This window comes from Rana temporaria, chromosome 1 (genome assembly GCF_905171775.1).
Source record: "Rana temporaria chromosome 1, aRanTem1.1, whole genome shotgun sequence".
In the NCBI taxonomy this organism is placed as follows: domain Eukaryota; kingdom Metazoa; phylum Chordata; class Amphibia; order Anura; family Ranidae; genus Rana; species Rana temporaria.
The window spans coordinates 79,563,142-79,586,941 of record NC_053489.1 but is presented as its reverse complement, the minus strand read 5'-3'; the positions used below and the strand labels follow the sequence as shown (position 1 = coordinate 79,586,941).

General features: G+C 40.6%; 1 protein-coding gene across 1 annotated transcript; it reads left to right on the top strand.

Moving 5' to 3' along the window:
• Positions 1-326: 326 nt before the first annotated feature.
• On the top strand, positions 327-23,493 carry MIER3 (MIER family member 3). The gene is made up of 12 exons (XM_040345512.1): positions 327-1,697; positions 5,844-5,989; positions 6,104-6,238; positions 8,166-8,286; positions 11,707-11,792; positions 11,976-12,048; positions 12,480-12,559; positions 14,235-14,313; positions 15,051-15,145; positions 18,941-19,068; positions 21,798-21,940; positions 22,071-23,493. The coding sequence occupies exons 2-12, from the start codon at positions 5,891-5,893 to the stop codon at positions 22,523-22,525; spliced, it is 1,494 nt and encodes a 497-aa protein (XP_040201446.1). The 5' UTR covers positions 327-1,697; positions 5,844-5,890; the 3' UTR covers positions 22,526-23,493.
• Positions 23,494-23,800: the final 307 nt, after the last annotated feature.

The following is a 23,800-nucleotide window of genomic DNA, read 5'->3' as shown; positions in this document are numbered from 1 at the left end:
AGGAATAGTCTTAAGTGCCCTCTTTTCAATGTTGCTAAAAAAAATTTGAGTAAAAATAACTTTATTAGTCTCTGGGAAAATGCTTAAATGTGTTAAGCAATTTGAACACCTTGGGTCTATTACTTGTGTGGCGCTTACTTTCCAAATTCAAAAGGGAATAAAACGGCTTCTGCAGAGAACACAGGGAGATTAAATATTTCCATATATATATATATATATATATATATATATATATATATATATATATATATATATATATATATATATATATATATATATATATATATAATATATTTTTAACCTAATCAAATCTTTGCAGTGGGAAAGCTAGTAGGCTGCTGCAGATCGCTCGGTTCTCACAGCTCCATGTGCATAGAGCTGGTGGCTGTCTGCTCTGCCCCCTTCATTTACTGAAGCACTGGGTGATGGAGTGGGCGGGAGCACCAGGCTCAGGATCTCAGCGGCCCGCTGAGAGGCTGAACTGGGTGCTTGTCCAGGCATGTGGGCGGGGTCCCAACTTCATTGTCACAATCTTGCCCGAGCCTGGTCTGACTGTGACTTTTATTAACCAGTCTGCAGCCAGCTATAATTTTCCAAGACTACCAGAAATATTAAATGTTGCTATTAATACACACAACTCGCATGACAAAAGTTACAATAAAAATAGTTCTTGACTATAATATAATTCATGATAATATTTAACCACTATAATGTCAGTAATAATAAAATAAAGTAAATGTTCTTGTTTAAAAAAAAAAAAAAAATTAACAAAAATGGCATAATTATAATATACATTTAAGCTCAGCTTAAACAGGAGATGGGACTCTGTGCTTTTATTAAAAAAATAAAATAAAAAAAATGTATAAATGGTACTTTCTTAAAGGGGGTTATAATGGTTACCTGTCTATGCTAAACTGCTTACACTGAGAAAAACCTTGTTTACAGAGCTCAGTAGCTTCACCTGAAATCTGTTTTTCAATCAGTTCTGTTAAAACGTTCAGCAAGAGAATCTTATCAATTGAAAAAGCTTCAAAATGTAAAATTGATTCGAAACTATATTCACAAAATTGAAACTCCACATTACCTGTCTGCACGTTTAATTGGATAGCGGTCCATCAAACTTTTGGAAATTACTTTTGTCCCAGTTTTTATGAATCGATCTTATAACAAGACCAGCATGCAAATTGTTAAGGAATGAAAGTAAAGCTATTGCATTAGCAGTGGTGTCTTGTTTCTCTAGTTAAATAAAATGAATGATTTCTGGAAGTTGGCGCAGAAGTGGGGCTGATGCACTCGGCAAACAGATGCGCTTTCTTAATCCTATTTCCCAGGGAATCCCTTTGATGGGCGCAGCAGCTCCAGTTTTGTTTGCTCTGCAATATGTTAATTGCAACCGTTATATGTAACCATTGTTTAAATAAATTATTACTCACATTGGTGGGGAAATCAAATCGTGACTAGCATACATGACACATGATCACGCCATGCCTGTTGTAGAGGGGTTACATTTAGGAAATATGTGCATGGAAAACAACTGTATTTGTTAATGAGACCGCAAGCTTAAGTTAGTCACACTTAGGAACTTTTATGTAAGTCTCGAAAATATATTGTTTTATTTCAATTTTTCTCTGAAATAGATAACTACTGAAGCATTTCACAATGAATTATTCAATCAGAATGACAAAGAGAAAGTGAAGGTAATATATTAAACAATATTTTTTATTTTATTTTGAACAAATGCTTAAGTGAGACTGGTGCTTTAAGAGGTTGAAGGGAGAAGATTTGTCAGCAAACTTTACATTTCTGTAATGATCACCACAATTTAATATAATAATTTTTGTGTTGGTTATTGGCTTCAGGGCTGACACAAATCCAGGCTTCAATTGCCCACCCCCCTAAGTGTTTTTGAATATCTTGGACCAGTACATTAAAAAAAAAAAAATTCTGCTACTTCAAGGTCTTTTATCCTTTTTGGCAGTATTTTAGTATAAAAGAATAATTCGGCACTGCAATTCAGGAATGGAGGGAATCTGGTTGTTAATCTGCATGCCAGTGTCGCTTCATTCCAACTCGGGCAGAACACAGAATTCACCAGGTTCTCTTGTGAAGGAAGCATTGAGTATAAATATGAATTGTGTGTTCGGATTGGAAACCATTTTGATTAGTGAACCAAGAACAGGACATTAACAGCTAGTCTTCCATCCATCGCTGAGATTTAAAGACAGACCTGTCACCTGATATTGTGTGGTGGGTAACAAGTTGAATCATATGCTGGCTTTTGATGTTTCACAGTTGACATCGATGGTGAGAGATCTCCACCACCGCTCACAGTTATTACAAATGGCTGTGGCAGGGTGAGACGTACTACTATAGGCAAATGTTACCATTTGTGAGCGTTAAAAAGCCAGCAGGCGATTCTTGGGTGGTAGTATCACTTTAATCAAACACATCAGCCATTTTAAAGTGTAGGTTCACCTTTACAGAAAATCTACAAGGTGAACTTACACATTTTGACATCTCTGCGGCTTTCTCTCCTCTTGGCCTATGGTGACCGGACAAGCTATCTGGGTTCTGATTAGTCAGCGCTGCCCATGAGACGGCGCCGACCAATTAGAATGCTCCTAAACGTACCTACTTATGAGGTATGTTTTAGAGATTAAACTGTGGGGGATTTCTAAGCCCTGGACCGGTCAAGCAGTGACCTGATGTCTCTTAGCGGGTGACCGCCGTGCTCCGGGGGGGTGTGAGGAAGTGGTCCTGTGTAAGTTCACCTTACAGATTTTTGTGTAAAGGTGAACTTGCCCTTTTAAGCAATTTTAAAGTAAACGTTTTGTCCTGATATCTCGGTGCTCCTACCTTAGTTTCACATTGTTACTAGGGGCTTGACTTTTCTGGACTTCTAGGCTAAAGCATTCCCCCCCCCCCCCCCCCCACCCAATCCAGTAGATAGGAAGGCTATGAATGAGCAGGAATTAGAGCTGTGGCTTAGCCTAGAAGCTTAAGAAATCAAGCCATTGGTGACAACAGGATGAGAGGAAATACAAAGAGATGTTTCTGGTTTTGCAGAGGTCTTGTTCTTAGATGGGACTTTTCCTTTTAGGCTCCATTCACCCGTGTGCGACTTGTCATATAACTGTGTCCAAAGTCGCATGACAAGTGGCAGCCTCTTTCCAATCGGTGCGCCTTTTAAAGTTGCAATGACTTTAAAAAAGGTGCTTGCACTACTTTGATGAAACTTGGGTCCTTGAGTGAAAAGCAGTTGCGCTCCAAAGTTGCCCTGGGAATCGTGCAACTTTGGAGTCCCGCAAGATTAAATGGAGCCTTAGAAAGACTTTGAATGTGGCTTATGGGTTTACTTTAAAGTAGACTTGTGGCCTCTGAGGTGGGATTTGTCTGGAAAACGTCTGCCTCCAGGGTCGGTGTATGTGGGCCTGGACATGTACACCTCTGATCAAGCACCATACGTTTTTGATTTTATGCTTTTTTTTTTTATTATTATGTATGTCTGTAAAAGAAGAAAAATTTGAAAAATTTATTTTTTTGTTTTTTTTTTAAAGTAAATCTTTGTTTTGCCAGTTTTATATTAAGAGTTATCTCTAAAAAAATGTAATCTGAAAAAAAATGCAGCCTCTTATTCTATTAGGCTGGCTTCACACCTATGCAAATTGAATGCAGGTTTCCACCGCATCCAATTCACATGACAGGAGGTTGTGATCGGCTCTCTATGGAGCCTGGTCACATATCTCTGCTCGCGGACAGGCTTGCACAGGAACGCTGTGCATCTTTGGCTCCATTTTGGGGCCGAATTCAGGCAAAAATGATTTCCTGAAACGGAGAACAGGGACGCAACTGACTCCCTGCTGCGAGCCACATCCGTCGAAAGTGTGAGCCCAGCCTTAGACACGATGATTACAGAGGTTTGGTTTCACAGATTGTATCTAAATGATGCTGATCAGAGTATTCGCATAGGGTTCACAGGGCATCGTCCAAGGTAAAATATAAGCGGATCCGGTTTCAGTGGCTTATTTAGTAAAGGCAAAAAACAATATCAAGAGACCGACTAGATCTGTTGACTACAGATAGCTGGAATTTAAGCCAAAATGGTATTTAATATATAAATGTGTTAAATGTTGACTTCACAATCTGTTCAGCCTTGGCAGGCACTTTGGAAACCTTAAATATTACAATAACCGCAAATACTATTAATTATCTTGTACGCTAAAACCAGGTTTTGAATTAAGGATTTCTACACTCGAGGAAAAATGTAAATGTAGTTCCTGGGAATAGTTGTTGTTGTTGTTGTTGTTGTTATTATTATTATTATTATTATTATTATTATTATTATTATTATTATTATTATTATTTTTTTTTTATTGGATTAGCCCTTTCAAATATCTGCTGATAGCATGTTTGTTGGTTGAATAGACTCCGCATTGGTCCCGGTTCACACTGGTGTACTGTGCGATATCACTTGTGATGCAAATTCAGCCATACAGATTGTATGGCTGAATTTGCATCGCATTTGCACCAAAGTCATGCAGGACCTTTTTTTTGGTCCGCACCAGAATCGGATTGCAGGTGATCTGATTCATGACTGAACTGACAGTTTGCACTGTGATATGCAAACCGATCTGGGGGTGTCATTAACTTTGTATTGACACTCCCAGCATTTCACATATGGTAGTGTGGACCACTGTGCAACTTGCAGGGTTCCCCTATCGCACCAGTGTGAACCGAGCCCTAATGTTAAATGTCAGGATCCCTGATTTCAGTTAGGCCCCTTTCACACTGCCACGACTTGCATGATTTTACCGTGAACTTTGATGCGATTTTGTCACAATTTCAGGGGATGCCAGTGTAAACTTGAGGTCTATGGACCTCAACTCGCATCAAAGTCGGACCAAAGTAGTACATGGACTACTTTGAAGTCGGTGTGACATGAAGTCGCACAGATATGAATGGTACTCATTGGAAATAATAGGGTACGACTCATCATGCGACTTTGCAGTCCCAAGTCACACAAGTGTGAAAGGGGCCTTTAGGTTTTTATGTGTATTCTGATGCTATCCGGATTCTTTTGGTGTCGAGCCTAAAGAAAATTAATTTAGGGCTTGATGCTGGATAATCGGGTATCTGATGATAACATTATTTTATTAAAGCGGTGGTTCACCCTCCTTAACAACAGTGCAGCATTACATTCGGCATAGTAGCGCGAGCTACAGTATGCCTGTCTGTATTTTTTTTATCTCCGTACTCACTGTGCTATTGTACATTCAAGATTCCGACTCCCGCGGGGAATGGGAGTGCCTATGGAGAGGGAGGATGATTGACGGCCGGCTCTGGCACGTCACGCTCCCCGAAGACAGCCGGAGTAGGTCTCGGCTCTTCACGGCGCCTGCGCACAGGCTATGCGCAGGCGCCGTGAAGAGCCAAGCCTATTTCGGCTATTTCCGGAGAAGCGTGACGTGCCAGGGCCGGCCGTCAATCACCTTCTCTCTCCATAGGAACGCCCATTCCCCGGAATCTTCAATGTACAATAGCACAGTGAGTACCGGGATAAAAAAATACAGACAGGCATACTGTAGCTCGCGCTACTATGCCGAATTTAATGCTTTTTTTTTTATATAGGGTGAACCCCCGCTTTAAGCTGTCATCTTGCATGATAATGACGTCCAGGTACAATTGATTTTTGTATCATCATTTTTATGAGTATTAGAAACCCTTCTTGTCCCCAAGTTTGCTTGTATATTTGCAATAATCCTAATTTTTCTATATCTTTCTAGCAAACCCTAATTCAGCATTTTGTGACATTAAGCAGAGTATTTCTTTCCTGTCTTCTATAGTTGGCTCTCTGTCATCCGAAGATCATGACTTTGACCCTACAGCTGAAATGTTGGTACATGATTATGATGATGAGAGAACTCTTGAAGAAGAAGAAATGAAGGAAGACGGAAAAAACTTCAGCTCTGAAATTGAAGATTTAGAAAAGGTTTACATTTGGCTTAATTTTTATGTAATTTGTTTGTGATTTAAAAAAAATTAATAATCGCAGTGCAAACTGTTGGTTCGGACGTGAACATTAATCTTAAAATGTGCTTTGCAGGAAGGAAACATGCCTTTGGAAGATTTATTAGCCATTTATGTCTACGAGCCTGCAGATCCAGTTCTGGCAGGATCCAGCGTTGGCAGCTCTCCCAGCGAGTTGGCTGATGAGCTCCCTGACATGACGCTAGATAAAGTAAGTAGCAACAAACTGCCTGCTTTAGGCCTCTTGGTCCAACTTTGACATGTGACATTTAGAAGAAAAAAGTAAAACCCTTTTTTAATCTACAACCAAATTAAAAAGGGATTGAGCAAAAAGTCTAATGCCCTGTACACACGTTCGGAAATTCCGATAGCAAAAGTCTGATGTGAGATTTTGAACAGAAATTCTGACCATGTGAAGGCTACATCTGACTTTTGCTGTTGGAATTTTCGCCAGCAAAAGATTGAGAGCTGGTTCTCAAATTTTCCAATCGAAAAAATTTCTATTGGAAAATCGGATCGTCTGTAGCAATTCCGACGCATGCTCGGAAGCATTGAACTTAATTTTTCTCGGCTCGTCGTAGTGTTGTACGTCACCGCGTTCTTGATGAATGAAAGTCCAGAGAACTTTTGTAAGAAGGAACCGCCGCTCCAGATGATGTACCTCAGTGGTGAATAAAATAGCCCAAAATCCAAAGGGTGCAGGCAATGCAAAGAGCATAAATGGGAGAAAATACATTTTGGACAGCCGCACTCCAATAAAAGGTGGTGCCTTTTTATGCTAATGCCGCGTACACACCATCACTTTATGTGATGAAAAAAAATGACGTTTTTAAAAACGTCACTTTAATTGACTGTGTGTGGGAGAAAACGTTGTTTTATGTCTTGTAAAAAACGACCAAAAAAAATTGAAGCATGCTTCAATTTTATGTGTCGTTTTTCAAAAGTGCACTTTTTACTTCACAGAAATTGACCGTGTGTAGCAAAAAACATTGTTTTCTAAGACGTTTTTTCATCCACGCATGCCCAGAAGCTACTTATGAAGCAAGCTTCAATGGTAAAACGTGGTGGAACGTAACCTCACTTTGCAAGAACATTGTGAGAAAAACGATGATGTGTAGGCAACTTCGTCTTTGAAAATTGAAGTTTCAAAAACGTCATTTTTTACTTCACAGAAAGTGTCGTTTTTTTTCATCACATAAAGTGATGGTGTGTATGCGGCATAAGTCATAGCTGGTTAGCTCTATTAGCTCTATTAGCTTTATTAGTTAGCTCTATTACACCACTGTTTGCTGTTTTTTTTTCTTTCTTTTGTAGTAGTTTTTTACCAGAATAAAAGGCACCACCTTTTTACCTTTTATTGGAGTGCGGCTGTCCAAAATTTCTTTTCTCCCAGAGAACTTTTGTGTGACCGTGTGTATGCAAGCCAAGCTTGAGTGGAATTCCATCGGAAAAATCATCTAAGGTTTTTTCCGATGGCATATCCGATCGTGTGTACGGGACATTGGGGGTCCTAGTCATTTCAAGGTGCAGTTGATGTAGAAGGGCATGTTTCAGTTATCCAGAATCTTGTCATTTTGGACACAGAGGGACTTTCTGGGTTCCGTCTCCTGCTGTTGCCATTATGAAAAAAGTTTTTTTTTTATATATCTTTTTTTTTGGTGATATTATAGCAAATATCTACTTTTGTTATTGTTTGTATGTTATTATAGCGCAAAAAAGAAAAAAAAGACGCCAATTTTATTTGGGAGCCACGTCGCACGACCGCGCAATTGTCAGTTAAAGCGACGCAGTGCCGAATCGTAAAAAGGGGCCTGGTCCTTTACCTGTATATTGGTCCGGGTCTTAGGCGGTTAATAAATAAACCCCTGTGAGTCTGATGTGGAGGAACTCGAGGTGTCTGCACAGAGCGCTGACCCTTAAGTCCCTAGAAAGCCTTCTCAGAAGAGTGCCTACTGTTATAACTGCAAAGGGGGTGGGGAGATTAGGTGTGTGATGTCCATCAATCTCATAACTGTGAAAGAATCGGGTATTCACAAACATTTTCTCATGTAATGTAGATGTAAAGAATATCCTTTCAGCTCTACTATACCTTTTGATTGCAGTGGAACCGTTTGGTAGCTCTATTTCTGTCTTCTCAGGAGGAAATTGCAAAGGACCTTTTGTCAGGTGATGATGAAGAAACACAGTCTTCAGCTGATGATTTGACTCCATCCGTCACGTCGCACGAAACACCAGACTTTTTTCCTCGGCCTTTAAGATGTAAGCATTTAAAATATTATTTTGCCTACATTCAGAAATCTTTAAAGCAAGCAAGCAAATAAAAAATATAATCAGTGAATTTGTTTTCTTTCTCGTCCATTGATGGACACAGGAATGCAGAAACATTTGGTTTATACTGCCTCCTACAGGGGTTGGAAAATTGACAAGCATGAAGATATTTTTTGCTAGCTTCCTCACTTCATGGTATTTTTTTTTTTCCTTGGTGACTTTAATGAAGTTTCCTTGCTACATTTCTGCTTGGGTTGCTATATAGATTGTTTCTTCAGCAAAAGCTTTGGAGACCATATCTGGACCCCACAGGACATGTAGGGCTAGCATGGAAGATGTCCTTTAGGCACTGGGCTTTACATTGTGGTGCTTCACAGACCTTTGTGTACTGTTGGCTCCGGAGCACTTTCCAGGACCAGAGCCATGGCAAAAACCTCCTTGTGAATCTGAAGACTCACTTTGTAAATAAAGATGAGAAGGCAGATTCTGGGGCTTCGGGCCAACTATTTGCACCATTAGGTGTCACTTAAAATTTGAGGCTGCTTTTGGGCATCCTAACTGTTTCTGAATTTCTGTTTCTCAATAGATGAGACAAAACATTTTTATATTTCCCATAAAAAGAATTTCCCCATGGGACACCTGTCTTGTCGGTTTTTTTTTTTTTTTTTTTTTTTTTTGCTGGTCCTTAGTACTGCTTACTCAAAAAACTGAGGCATGCTCCATAGAGGACGGGTTATACAAGGGCTTGCTTTATTTTCCTGTTTCCCTGTGTGTAAGCCTCCGTAGGAGGCAATATAACCCAACTAAAAACAAGATAATACGGCGCTAATATTTAAACCTGTGAAAAATATATATGTGAAATATATCTTAAAAAGTTGAATGCAACATTCATAAAAATAAATGTAAAATAAATGACCAAAAGAATGATCAAAAATTTGATAAAAGAATTGACAATATGGTATTCAATGTGACAAATCCAACCATATAAATAAATGAAGTGACAAAGAAATAGTCCATAAAAAATCAGTGCAAATTAAGTCCAATTAAGGTGAGCATCTGTGATTAATCAGGAAAGGGATCCTCCACCAAAAAGGTTACCCAATGTGTGGGAAATGAAATCTCCTTACCAGAGACAAAGACCGGGCTTTCAACGGTCTAATTCAGCATAAGGATGTTTAAAGTCTTCCTTGAAAAGACTATTCCAGACACTGCTATGAATCACCAGTATTGATAACTCCAAAAGATAGAATCCCATTCAAATCCGCTCCAGTTAAACATTGGTGTTCATAAAAAATAAAGAATGGTAGGAAACCACATAGTGCATTACTGTGTAAACATTGAGCTTTAATAAAAACAGGTGTGCACTTACAGCAAAAACTTTGGAATCTCGCATGTGGGATATGGTATGGAAGGGATGGCGTTTCCTCAAGCCTCCGTTCGCTTCGTGTCTCCGTCCGTCGCGTGTCTCTCCCTCTAACGTGATGACGTCACTGTGGCTAAGCTCCTCCTACGCGTTTCGTCGCAATACGGACGTCTACGGGGATAGGCTGCCTTTTGTTATTCTGAGGAAATCACTGTTTGTTTGTCTGTGCCCATGTTTGGGATTATTAGGGATTATTAAGAAACCACTCCCATTAGTTTAATTTACCACATGGGCACAGACAAACAAACAGTGATTTCCTCAGAATAACAAAAGGCAGCCTATCCCCGTAGACGTCCGTATTGCGACGAAACGCGTAGGAGGAGCTTAGCCACAGTGACGTCATCACGTTAGAGGGAGAGACACGCGACGGACGGAGACACGAAGCGAACGGAGGCTTGAGGAAACGCCATCCCTTCCATACCATATCCCACATGCGAGATTCCAAAGTTTTTGCTGTAAGTGCACACCTGTTTTTATTAAAGCTCAATGTTTACACAGTAATGCACTATGTGGTTTCCTACCATTCTTTATTTTTTATGAACACCAATGTTTAACTGGAGCGGATTTGAATGGGATTCTATCTTTTGGAGTTATCAATACTGGTGATTCATAGCAGTGTCTGGAATAGTCTTTTCAAGGAAGACTTTAAACATCCTTATGCTGAATTAGACCGTTGAAAGCCCGGTCTTTGTCTCTGGTAAGGAGATTTCATTTCCCACACATTGGGTAACCTTTTTGGTGGAGGATCCCTTTCCTGATTAATCACAGATGCTCACCTTAATTGGACTTAATTTGCACTGATTTTTTATGGACTATTTCTTTGTCACTTCATTTATTTATATGGTTGGATTTGTCACATTGAATACCATATTGTCAATTCTTTTATCAAATTTTTGATCATTCTTTTGGTCATTTATTTTACATTTATTTTTATGAATGTTGCATTCAACTTTTTAAGATATATTTCACATATATATTTTTCACAGGTTTAAATATTAGCGCCGTATTATCTTGTTTTTTGTTTCTTTGTTTACTATGGTATTTTAGTATTAATACTGGCAGCTTTTCACAGAAATTAATTTTTTTCACTGTTAATTTATTTACACGTTAGCGCAGTGTTTTTTTCTGTCTATACAGAGAAATCCCTTTCAATATAACCCAACTGTTTCAGAATTTTTTTGTTCCCCACTGAAATCCAAGAAAAATTTATTTTGTTGACTAAAAGTGACCTTTTCTGCTAAATTGACCAAATTTACGATTCTTCAAATCCACATGTGTAATATTACTCTAATGTTGGCTAAACTGAAAGAAATATGCAGACATCTTTCTGGTGTCCATGGCAATGAAACAGGTATTTTCTGTGATTGCTGAAAATGTTCAAATACTACAAATACTGGAGCTGCTGACTTTTAAAATAAGGACCCAAGATGTCGGCACCCAAAGCCGATCTATTGCTCGGGTGCTGCTGCCGCCATCTTCGGTAAGGGAATCAAGAAGTGTAGCCTTGCGGCTTCACTTTCTGGTTCCCTACTGCGTATGCGCGATCCCACTGGTCCCTGCTGTCTTCTGAGACCTGTGTGTCCCCCAGAAGACAGAAAGGGGGGGCAAAGGAAGTGGCATAGATACCCGTGGGTGGCTCGGGTATACGCCCGGAAGTGGGAGCAAAATACCTGTATTGTACAGGGTTCCAAATACCTGTATTACACAGGGTTCCAAAAAGCGGAAGTTTCATTTTTGGGTGGAACTCCGCTTTAATCTAAAAAAAAAAAAAATAATGCTATTGCAGCCCCAACAGCTGAAGGTTTTGTAAAAATGGTGTTGCTATTATCTCTAAAGAGCACTAAGAGGCGTGTTACAAAAATACCTTCCTAAAATTGGTCCAAAATGTGTTTTTGAATATCAACATGATTACTAAATATTGGAGCTTAAAAGAAGAAAGTAGCCTTGCCCATTTTATTCTAAATTTTGTCTTTTAACCTTCTGTGTAGCAAATACAGCATATGATGGCGATAAAGAGTGGGAAATTGAGGATTTGGAAACAGAAATTGGAAATTCTTCAGAAGAATTAAGAAAGGTAAGTGTGTGTATATGGGCTTTTCCATCACTGCTTGTGGATAAAGGTATCGGCTGCTGGGCTGCATTTTATTATGCTGATGTTCACAAATGTTTGCTTCAATTTTGCTGAATGTAGAAAGAGGGGGTTCCTCATTCAAATGATTTGATGGTAAATGGTGCTTTATCTTTCTGTGTCTTTTAGGAAATAATGGTTGGTTCACAGTATCAGGCAGAAATCCCACCTTTTCAGGGACATTACATGGCATATTTATCTGGTAAGTAGATGGACATTTCATCTCGCATAAAGCAGCATTTTGTAGACAATACTTTGGAATGTATTGTGAAATGTCTGGGGAAAGCTTTGTAAGGCAGGCCATACACAATGCAAATTTCTTTCCTGCAAACACAGTGCTGACAGGGGCATCCCTCCTTCTGAGGAGCAATTGTCTGCTCCCGGGGGGTGAGGGAAGCCATCCCCGCCGGGAGAAGACCATGATCATCACTTGTAGCTACTAGCAATAATCGCAAGAGAATCCGGCAAGCTGTTTGTACTAAAGTTGATCAATCAACTTTGTACATTTAGCTTGTCCTATTAATGTTTCGAATTGAGATTTGAACTGTGTATGGCCAGCCTTCATCACAGCCATTACAAAGAGGGTGGCATAAATAAAGACTACATAATATCAATTTATAAAATGCATTACAGACTACGAACACCAAGATCAGTTGATCTGGAGTCCAGAATTTGTTCCAGAGAGCAAAGTGGAGGCTTTTTGTTGGAAACCATGAAGATGGACAAAAGGATTATACACAATAGAGTATCAGATGGGGTCATCAAAGATAACGAACAAGGTGACTTATTCTTTTATCTGTTGTGGTATTTTTTTATTTTATTTTACATAGTAATTCTTGGGCAACAAAGTCTGCTGTTGTACCACCGTTTTGGAGAAAACTTTGCCGTTGCACTAAACTAAAGAGAGGGAGGGAAACTAGCATCCGGAGCTAGTCTGTTTTATATCAGGCTCAGACTTTGAAAATGTGGATATTGCAATTTGAAGATCTGCACTGTTTTGTTTCTGTAAACCAGTTCGGCAGTCCGCTTCTACCCCAAAACTGCTGTTACATTTTAGAGATTTAGCTGCCATATTGACTCCTATTACCGGAAACTGCCCTGTTCAGGTCTGTAGTGGCGTTACAAAATAACATTGGCCACCCAGGCCAATTCTGGCATTTCTCTTCTACAATGTAAAAATCATCCTTTTTATTTTATATTTTTTGCTAGAAAATTACTCAGAACTCCCCACACACATATATATATATATTTTTTTTTTTTAGCAGAGACCCTAGGGCAGGGATCGCCAACTACGGCCCTGCAGCGGTTGCAGAACTATACGTCCCATGAGGCATTGTAAAACTCTTGACATTCACAGGCATGATGGAATTGTAGTTTCTGAATGAATGGAGGGCCATAGTTTGGAGATCCTTGCCCTAGGGAAATAAATTGGCGGTCATTGGGTATTTGTGCAGCATTTTTTCAAACGTGAAAAAAGAACACTTTCGTTAAAGCAAAAAAAACAATATTCCCCCAATTTATTTTAAATTTTTTTGTATAATCTGAAAGGTGTTACGCTGAGTAAATGGATATCTAACATGTCACGCTTTAAAATTGCGCACACTTGTGGAATGGCACCAAACTTCAGTACTTAAAAAATCTCCACGGGCTACGTTTAATTTTTTATTTTTTTACAGGTTACCAGATTAGAGTTACAGGAGGATAGCGCTAGAATCATTTCTCTCGCTCTAGCGTTTGCAGTGATACCTCTCATGTGTGGTTTGAAAGCCATTACATATGCGGGTGCGACCTATGTATGCGTTCGCTTCTGCGTGCGCGCACGAGGGGACGGGGGGCTCTTTAATTTATTTTTAGGCTTTCCCCTTTTACATTTTTTTTTTATTTGTATTACAAGGAATGTAAACATGTAATAGAAATATGGCATGACAGGTCCTCTTTACAGGAGAAATCTTGGGGTCTAAGTCCCCACATTTCTCCTCTATGCTGGAAAGCCTGAGATCCCCCAAAAAATCGATCTCTGGCTTTCAAACTAAAAACAACGGCAGTGGTTGCTTCCGGTGCAGGCAAATGTAATGTCGGAAAGTTGCTTCTGAACTCTGAGGGTCTGAGAGATGGCCAGAGACCCTACTGTCGCCTGTAAAGGCAGCTGAACAGCCACTCTGGTGGCTTTTACTTTGCAGGGAATCGCCAGCTGAAAATAAACAATATCTGGATGATACCTGCAGGCATTATCCAGATATCTCCACCCAAAGTCCCCATCGTACTATGACATCAATCCAGGGGAGGTGCATTGCAGGAGACTGCCACTGTTATGTTGAGAATGTTCATGAGCAGAATTATTCAAGCATATGGTGAATTTGGATTCACTGTGTCCTTTCCATTTTGCAGGCTCTGCATGAGCTCTTCAAGTGTGAATACGACTTCCCAGAGGCAATGGAAAGGTTTTGCAGTAGAGGAGCGTTGCATGGTAAGAGCTCAAAGATTGCATTGGTCATTGCCTGTAAACAGTAATGTAGAATTTTCTTCTTTTATTTTTTTTTTTTTTTTTTTTTTATATATCGGATAGAAGTATATTGAAAAGTCAACAAGCCATACAGTCCATGCATAATAATATGCACCATCCAAGTAAAACAATATTTTGTCACACTTCAATACATAGTTCAGTTAATATTTATCCCTCATGCACATCAGTATCGTCACTGGTGAAAATCAAGCGCCTGCCACACATTTCCCTCCGTCTCTTTAATCTCAGGAAACCAGGGGGTCAAATGTCTTTATAGTAACAATCCGGCCAAAATTAAGTCCACAGGGGACAAGCCTGATATTGCCAACCAAATCGCCCCACACTTTATCAAATTTATATTGTTTACCTCTATGTTGGTATATAACTTTTCGTATTTAAGGGCGATGCCCATTTAACCTACCCACTTTTGCATGGAGGGTACAGTCTGCATAATACAGTGCATCAGGACAAGTTTACAGCCCTGAAAAAGCCATGCCAGCGGCCTCTCTAACGTGTGTATTTTGTATTGCTTCCTCCAGCACACCCAGAAGAAATGTAGAATTTCAGTTAACACTTTTTTTGTCTTTGATACGCTAAAGTGTATATGATAAATATAATTATCTATGTCCTGACTTCTACCTAATAATAATAATAAATAAGGCCTACGTTACTGATTTTTCTTTTTATCATTTTTTTTTCAGAAGAGTTCAAGCCTTGGACTGAGGAAGAATGTAGAAATTTTGAACATGCACTTCTAATCCATGGGAAAGATTTTCATCTAATACAGAAAAATAAGGTAACTGTATTTCACATTGTATTAGTGTGCAATGAATGTGACTAGATTGTACATTCATTTGTAATAACAGGGCTGTGCATCAATGGTGCTGGTGATGGGCAAAATGCTGGAAAATCAACATGTGCAATCTCAATTCATTCTGTGCTAATCCTTTTTTGCCACACTCTATCAGCTAAGGTTAGAACTCTTGGCAGAATTAGTACAGACACGCCCTTTCATTGCCTACCTCAGTGTATGGCTAATTGTATAGCCATACTGCTTCCTAAGTGCCACTCAAATGGCATTTAAAATGATATGGCATGTATGTGCAATTTACAGTGTGTGTGTGTGTGTGTGTGTGTGTGTGTGTGTGTGTGTGTGTTTTGTAAATATTTTATTATATCTCTTCATGTGACAACACTGAAGAAATGACACTCTGCTACAATATAAAGTAGTGAGTGTACAGCTTGTATAACAGTGTAAATTTGCAGTCCCCTAAAAATAACTCAACACACAGCCATTAATGTCTAAAACTGCTGGCAACAAAAGTGAGTAAACCACTTAGCGAAAATGTCCAAATTGGGCCCAAAGTGTCAATATTTTGTGTGGCCCCCATTATTTTCCAGCACTGCCTTAACCCTCTTGGGCATGGAGTTCACCAGAGCTTCACGGGTTGCCATTGGAGTCCTCTTCCCCTCCTCCATGATGACATCACAGAGCTGGCTGGATGTTAGAGACCTTGCGCTCCTCCACCTTCTGTTTGAGGATGCCCCACAGATGCTTAATAGGGTTTAGGTTTGGACATGCTTGGCCAGTCCATCACCTTTACCCTAGGCTTCTTTAGCAAGGAAGTGGTCATCTTAGAGGTGTGTTTTGGGTCGTTATGTTGGAATACTGCCCTGCAGCCCAGTCTCCAAAGGAATGGGATCATGCTCTGCTTCAGTATGTCACAGTACATATTGGCATTCATGGTTCCCTCAATGATCTGTAGCTCCCCAGTGCCGGCAGAACTCATGCAGCCCCAGACCATGACACTCCCACCACCATGCTTGACTGTAAGCAAGACACACTTGTCTTTTGTACTTGTCATCTGGTTGCCGCCACACACGCTTGACACCATCTGGACCAAATAAGTAGATCTTGGTCTCATCAGACCACATGACATGGTTCCAGTAATCTAAGTCCTTAGTTTGATTGTCCTCAGCAAACTGTTTGCAGGCTTTCTGGTACATCATATTTTAGAAGAGGCTTCCTTCTGAGACGACAGACATGCAGACCAATTTTATGCGGTGTATCGTCTGAACACTGACAGGCTGACCCCTCACCCACCCCTTCAACTTTTGCAGATATGCTGGCAGCACACGTACATCTATTTGCCAAAGACAACCTCTGCATATGACGCTGACTAAGTGCACTCCACTTCTTTGGTCGACCATGGCGAGGTCTATTGTGAGTGGAACCTGTACTGTTAAACCACTGTATGGTCTTGGCCACCGTGCTGCAGCTCGGTTTCAGGGTCTTCGCAATCTTCTTATAGCCTAGGCCATCTTTATGTTACATAGTTACATAGTTACATAGTTAGTCAGGTTGAAAAAAGACACAAGTCCATCCAGTTCAACCACAAAAAAAACAAAATAAAAAACACAGTAAAATCCTATACACCCAACTCCATACCCACAGTTGATCCAGAGGAAGGCAAAAAAAAACAGCGGAGCACGATCCAATTTGCTACAGCAGGGGAAAAAATTCCTTCCTGATCCCCCGAGAGGCAATCGGATTTACCCTGGATCAACTTTACCTACAAATCTTAGTACTCAGCTATATTCTGTACATTTAGGAAAGAATCCAGACCTTTCTTAAAGCAATCTACTGAGCTGGCCAGAACCACCTCTGGAGGGAGTCTGTTCCACATTTTCACAGCTCTTACTGTGAAAAAACCTTTCCGTATTTGGAGGTGAAATCTCTTTTGCTCTAGACGTAAAGAGTGCCCCCTTGTCCTCAGTGATGACCGTAAAGTGAATAACTCAACACCAAGTACACTGTATGGACCTCTTATATATTTGTACATGTTGATCATATCCCCCCTTATTCTCCTCTTCTCAAGAGTGAATAAATGTAGTTCCTCTAATCTTTCCTCATAGCTGAGCTCCTCCATGCCTCTTATCAGTTTGGTTGCTCTTCTCTGCACTTTCTCCAGTTCTCCTATATCCTTTTTGAGAACTGGTGCCCAAAACTGAACTGCATATTCCAGATGAGGTCTTACTAATGATTTGTACAGGGGCAAAATGATATCTCTGTCTCTGGAGTCCATACCTCTCTTAATACAAGAAAGGACTTTGCTCGCTTTGGAAACCGCAGCTTGGCATTGCATGTTATTATTGAGCTTATGATCAACTAAAACCCCCAGATCCTTCTCCACTACAGATCCCCCCAGTTGTACTCCCCCTAGTATGTATGATGCATGCATATTCTTAGCCCCCAAGTGCATAACTTTACATTTATCTACATTAAACCTCATCTGCCACTTAGTCGCCCAATCAGACAGAGCATTGAGGTCGGCTTGTAAATTGGAGACATCCTGTAAGGACGTTATTCCACTGCATAGCTTGGTGTCATCTGCAAAGACAGAAATGTTACTTTTGATCTCGGACCCAATATCATTTATAAATATATTGAAAAGTAAGGGTCCCAGCACTGAACCTTGGGGTACACCACTGATAACCTTGGACCATTCAGAGTAAGAATCATTAACCACGACTCTCTGAATTCTGTCTTTCATCCAGTTTTCTATCCATTTACAAACTGATATATCCAATCCTGTAGACCTTACCTTACACATGAGCCGTGTGTGCGGAACTGTATCGAACGCTTTTGCAAAATCCAAATATATCACGTCCACATCCAACAATATGTAGAGCAATAATTTTTTTTTCCAGATCCTCAGAGTTCTTTGCCATGAGGTGCCATGTAACTTCCAGTGACCAGTATGAGAGAGTGAGAGCGGTGACACCAAATTACACACACCTTCTCCCCATTCACACCTGAGACCTTGTAACACTAATGAGTCACATGACATCGGGGAGGGAAAATGGCTAATTGGGCCCAATTTGGAAATTTTCACTTGGGGGTGTACTCACTTTTGTTGCCAGTGGTTTAGACATTAATGGCTGTGTGTTGAGGGGACAGCAAATTTACACTGTTATACAAGCTGTACACTCACTACTTTACATTGTAGCAAAGTGTCATTTCTTCAGTGTCACATGAAAAGATGTAATATTTACAAAAATGTGAGTTGTGTACTCACTTTTGTGAGATACTGTGTGTAATATCTCTATATCTCTATCACATGTTCTGCACCATGGCAGCTTCTTTAGCAGAAAAGGATAGAAGCGCTGCATAGAATATAGGGGAATTATGTATGTAAAGGTAAAACAAAAAAAAACACAAATCTAGAGCTCCACTTGACGTGCACATTTGTAACATTTCTAGGTCCAGAGTCATCTATTCTAAGCTGTCAAAATAATCATCTGTGAAGGTGCAAAAGCAGCTGCTCATTCAACCTGCCTTCAAAGCAATTGAAGAATGTGCCATTCAGATCTTTTAATTCCCATGATGACAGCCTGTGACTGGCAGGTCTAGAGTGGGAAGAGTCGAGTACCCTCACTAACTTTATATTGATTGTTGCCTTGCTGCATCTTTCGGTGGCATGGTAATGGTTTTTGAAAAGCCGTGAGACCATCACCTTACTCTGTCTAGAAGGTATATTTATTTTTTTGGATTGAAGTTCTCATTATTTTACCTTCTTCCACTACCCAGGTGAGAACCCGCACAGTAGCTGAATGTGTAGCTTTTTATTACATCTGGAAGAAATCGGAGAGATACGACAATTTTGCCCAGCAAACGAGATTTGGCAAGAAAAGATATCACCATCATCCTGGAGTAACGTAAGTTGATTTTGGTCTGGAGATGTATGTGTATGTTGACGTGTTGCCTTGGGTTACGGGGTTTTTACATTCCCGAAATGAAGCCAACAACCTTTAATGATGCCAGTGATTGTTTGTCACCTTGTGTGAAGCCTGTGATGGGTTGGTTTCCTCACTAAGCAGAAGGCCACATGTTTTTTACTGTTTTAGTCTGCACCTGTAAAAGTAATCCATATCTGAATAATATTTAGGTTGCTAAAGCGCCATGTATGATGAATGAATACAAAAGGGCAATTGTTTTATGTAAACAAAAAAAACATTTTTTTTTTTTCCATTCTTTGTTGTGTCTCAGTATTGCTGATTTCCTGATCTTTGCAGCCACATTCTGTGTGCATACATGCACTCCAGTGATGGTTGTATGGACAATATTAGGGAAGATTTCCCATGGTGACAACACTGGACCAGGCCTGTGTAATGTTGAAACAGCCAGTCTCCAAAAGAAGCCCATATGACAGGGTAACAATGATAGAGCACATTTAGGGTGGCCATACCCCCCCCCCTTTTAATCTATCCACAATTAAAAACAAATAACTAGATTCAGAAAGATTTACGCCGTCGTATCAGTCGAAATTTGAAAATTTTACGTCGTTTGCGTAAGTCGTCCGTGAATAGGGCTAGACGTAATTTACGTTCACGTCGAAACCAATACGTCCTTGCTGCGTACTTTGGAGCAATGCACGCTGGGATATGTACACAGACGGTGCATGCGCCGTTCGTAAAAAAAACGTCAATCACGGCGGGTCACCCTCCATTAACATAAAACACGCCCCCTCATCCTAATTTGAATTGGGTGCGCTTACCCTGGCCCGCTGTAAGTTAGGAGGCAAGTACTTTGTGAATACAGTACTTGCCTCTCTGACTTAAGGTGGCATAGTGTAAAAGTGTAGCCTATAGTTCTACTTTAAGCACAAATTACTGATAATTTTATGGAGAGGACTAAGAAGATATAACCATGGAAATGGTGCAGCAGAACCCCCCCCCCCCCAGTTGCAGAATGCCGGCCGCCTGCATACCAGAGGCAGTGCAGGTGCTTTATGGGGGCGCTAGACTAATTTGCCTCTCAGCCCAGTCCACCCCATAAGACTGCTACTACACTACCAGTGTAGCGCAAGCCGGCGGGGACTCTTTCCGTGCTGCCCCCCTGCAAAGTGCTGGCCTAGGCCTGGGCCTTGTTGGCCTAGGCCAGGATACAGCTCTGGTCAAATCTAAACACTTTCAATTTGTATGCAATCAGGCAGGCCCTTGCACTACAGAATTAATGGGAAATCTAAGGGAACTTGAATAAGAAAATTTGACATGTCAAATCGGTCCGATGTGAACAGGGACCTAAACCCGGAAGCTGATTGGTTTCTATGCACAGCTGCTCCAGATTTTACACGCTCCAGTAAATCGACCACACAGCTACATAAAAAATCTTTTCCCAGTGGACCGACCAAACTATTTTGTTTGCGTGGTTCAGCTGATGAATATTAGCTAGGGGTGCGCATCTTCACTGGTCTCACAATTCTATTTGATTACGATTATCTGGTAAGCGATTCGATTCCGCAATGCATCACGATTACCGACGAGCTTCCGCTTGGGCCGCCTAGGCGACCCTTCCTCCCTGCGATCTTCTGGGACACATCACAGGTCCCAGAAGATTGCCCGGCTATGCAGGACAGCGCAGTTAGACATGCGCACCTGGCTGTGAAACTGCAAACTGTCACAGCCGGATGCCTACAGTAGTATTGCCAGCGACGTGGACAGGCGGGGGAGAGAATGGAGGGTTCAGGTGGCCACGTCACTGGATTGTGGGACAGGCGACACTCTATGCACACTTGTGGAATGGTGACAAACTACGGTAACTAAAAAATCTCCATAGGCGAGGCTTTAAAAAAAATTAACGATTACCAGGTTAGAGTTAGAGGAGGTCTAGTGCTAGAATTATTTCTCTCGCTCTGACGATCGCGGCTATACCTCACATGTGTGGTTTGAACACCGTTTACATATGCGTCCGTGGCATGAGTACGTGTTTTCTTTGCTGTGCGAGCTCGCGGGGACAGGGGCGCTTTAAAAAAACATATTTATTTTTTATTTTTTTTACATTGTGTTAAAAAAAAAAAAAATGTTTGATCACTTTTATTGCTGTCACAAGAAATGTAAACATCCCTTGTGACAGTAATAGGCGATGACAGGTACTCTTTATGGAGGGATCAGGAGTCTAAAAGATCCCAAATCCCTCCTTTGCACTTCAAAGTATTCAGATCGCCAAAAACGGCGTTTCTGAATACTGTCATATTTTTTTAAACTGGCGCCATTGGCAGCCGAGTAAAGCGGAAGTGACGTTGCTTCTGTGTTTACATACATACTGGAACAAAGCTGACGCTTCGTTCCAGTCTGTCTCTAGCCGCTGGAAGTAGCGGTTCGCGGATCGGGTCTCCCGGTGGGACGGGAGGCCCGGTCACAACGGCCAGGAGAGGGGGGGGATATCCCCTCCCGCTCCTCCGGGATAACAACCGAGCAGCTTTTAGCCACATCGGTTGTTATCACTGGAAAGCCGACCGCCCGCTCTAAAAACGGTACAGGGATGATGCCTGCAGCTACGGGCGGTAATCGATTTTCCCGGTCGCATGCATCAGAATCACATCGAGGACACCTTTTTTCCATGTCACTTGTTTCCATGTGAATTCACTGTTCTTTCTTGTATTTAGGGATTACATGGACAGATTGGTAGATGAAGCAGAGGCACTTGGAGGAGTTGAGCATCCATTGGCCTTAACCTGCCAGAATAGGTCCGAGTCCATGCCTGACACCCAGATTAACATTCTGAATATAACTGCGAACGACCTTACAGGTGGGTCATCATTGCAATTAACTTTTTATACTCTGTATTATAGGCTGTGTATAGGACAGTGCCAAGCATGCATACCTGAGAAGCAGCAGTAGATATATATTTACAGTTGTCTGTTCCTTGATTCTTTCAGCACTGACGCACAGCGTGGTCAACGTATGCAATTCTACAGACGTAATCTGTTTAAATGATGGCTTCCCATCGCTAGACTCATTGCCCCGAGGCTCAGTGAACCACGTGCCTGTCGGCACAGAAGACCTGCTCAACTTGCCCAGCAATGGCGAAAGTGATTGCTTTACCTTGTTTGAGACTGGATTTTATCCTCCTGACGTCAACCCGGTGAGCTTATGTGGCGAGGAAATGGAGAGGCCGGCGAAAAGGATAAAAATGGGGATCTCCGTCCCAGAACCCTTCATCAACGACGTGTCTGTAAATAACCTAAGTGTAGACTTTGACAACCATGCGCACCATATTACCAGTGCCAAAATGGCTGTATCCATGGCAGACTTCAGCAGTCTTTCTGCAAATGACACAAATAGTTTTATAAGTTCGCACACACTACACCATACAGCCCTGCAGTCGGAGTGACTCCATCCTCCTACGAACGTTCTGTTTTGGGGACGCAGCCGCCGCAAAATCTGATCATAAACTTCGGGTTTGCTTAGTCTTTCACTGGAAGTTTGAACTTTTCACTATGACATCAGTGATGTCTTTGTATGTAAAGAACTATATCTTGATTTTTGTCAAGAATTTAACTTTTTTTTTTTGGTCCATTTAATGGGAAAAATGACAATGTTCGGCAGAGTTGGGAACTCGGATTATGATCTGGGAAAGCAGCTTTTAGGCTTAACTTCTATTTTTCTTTAAAATTTGTTAGATAAACTTGGTCTCCATCTAAAAAAAAAACAAAAAAAAAGTAAACCAGCACAGGTTCAGGATCTAAGTAGGCGACATTTGATGTAAGCTTTGTTTTACAGCAGAGAGTTCAGTGGATAACCAATGTTTACAGGATGCAGTCCTTTCCCTGCTAAATGTAGCATTTTTTTATTTTATTTTTTATTTAAAGCAGGGCTGGAAATTCTAATTTGAACTGCAGTCTCACCCTTCACAAATTTTTTTTTTTTTTTTTTTCTTTAAGCATACGATTTCATAAGAGATATAAAAGAAGAGCACTTGCGCTGACCCCAAGACCAGCAACTACAGCTGGTGCATGGGGCAGTATACACTTCACCATGTTTTTTTTTTTTTTTGATAAATACATAATGTTCTTTATACTGCCAGAGTGGATCTGTATACCATAGCTGAATGTGTCGTCTTCTGTCTCTTTTTGCAGTGTTGTTTTTTTTCACCGGGAGAAAGGGAGTGCTACTTGTCCAATAACATATATATCTTTTTATTTTATTTTTTTTAAAAGGAAGAAAAAAAAAATTACACCTGAATCATTTTATTTTTTTATTTTTTTTTATTTATTAGGAAGCAGATATTGTCCAAGCTTAAAGTGTATGTCGAGGTGTTCCCAAATTTACCCCAAGACCCGCATAGTCCTTTTTTTTTTTTTTTTTTTTTTTTTTTTAATGTCACGTCCCAGCCTTTCTTTTTTTTTTTCTTTATACCTGCTGTGAGAAATGTTTTTTTATTAAAGCAGCGTTCCACCCAAAAGCGAAAAGCTCCGCTTATCTTATGACCACCGCACGATCACTCCCCTTCCTACCGGAACTCCGCTTTAAGCCCCGTGACCATAAGAGCAGGCCTGTAAAGTTTTTTTCTGCAGGAGCAGCTTCTTAAGGCTGGATTCACACCTATGCATTTTCGGTGCTTTTTGCATTTTGCACTACAGAACGTGTTCCATAGGAAACCATGTTA

What these genes read in the sequence shown, in the direction of transcription:
- MIER3 (XM_040345512.1), top strand. Translation starts at nt 5,891, where the DNA reads ATGTTGGTACATGATTATGATGATGAGAGAACTCTTGAAGAAGAAGAA. An exon ending in CTTCAGAAGAATTAAGAAAG is followed by an intron (nt 11,793 to 11,975) that starts GTAAGTGTGTGT and finishes TGTGTCTTTTAG; the next exon opens with GAAATAATGGTTGGTTCACA. An exon ending in TTACATGGCATATTTATCTG is followed by an intron (nt 12,049 to 12,479) that starts GTAAGTAGATGG and finishes AATGCATTACAG; the next exon opens with ACTACGAACACCAAGATCAG.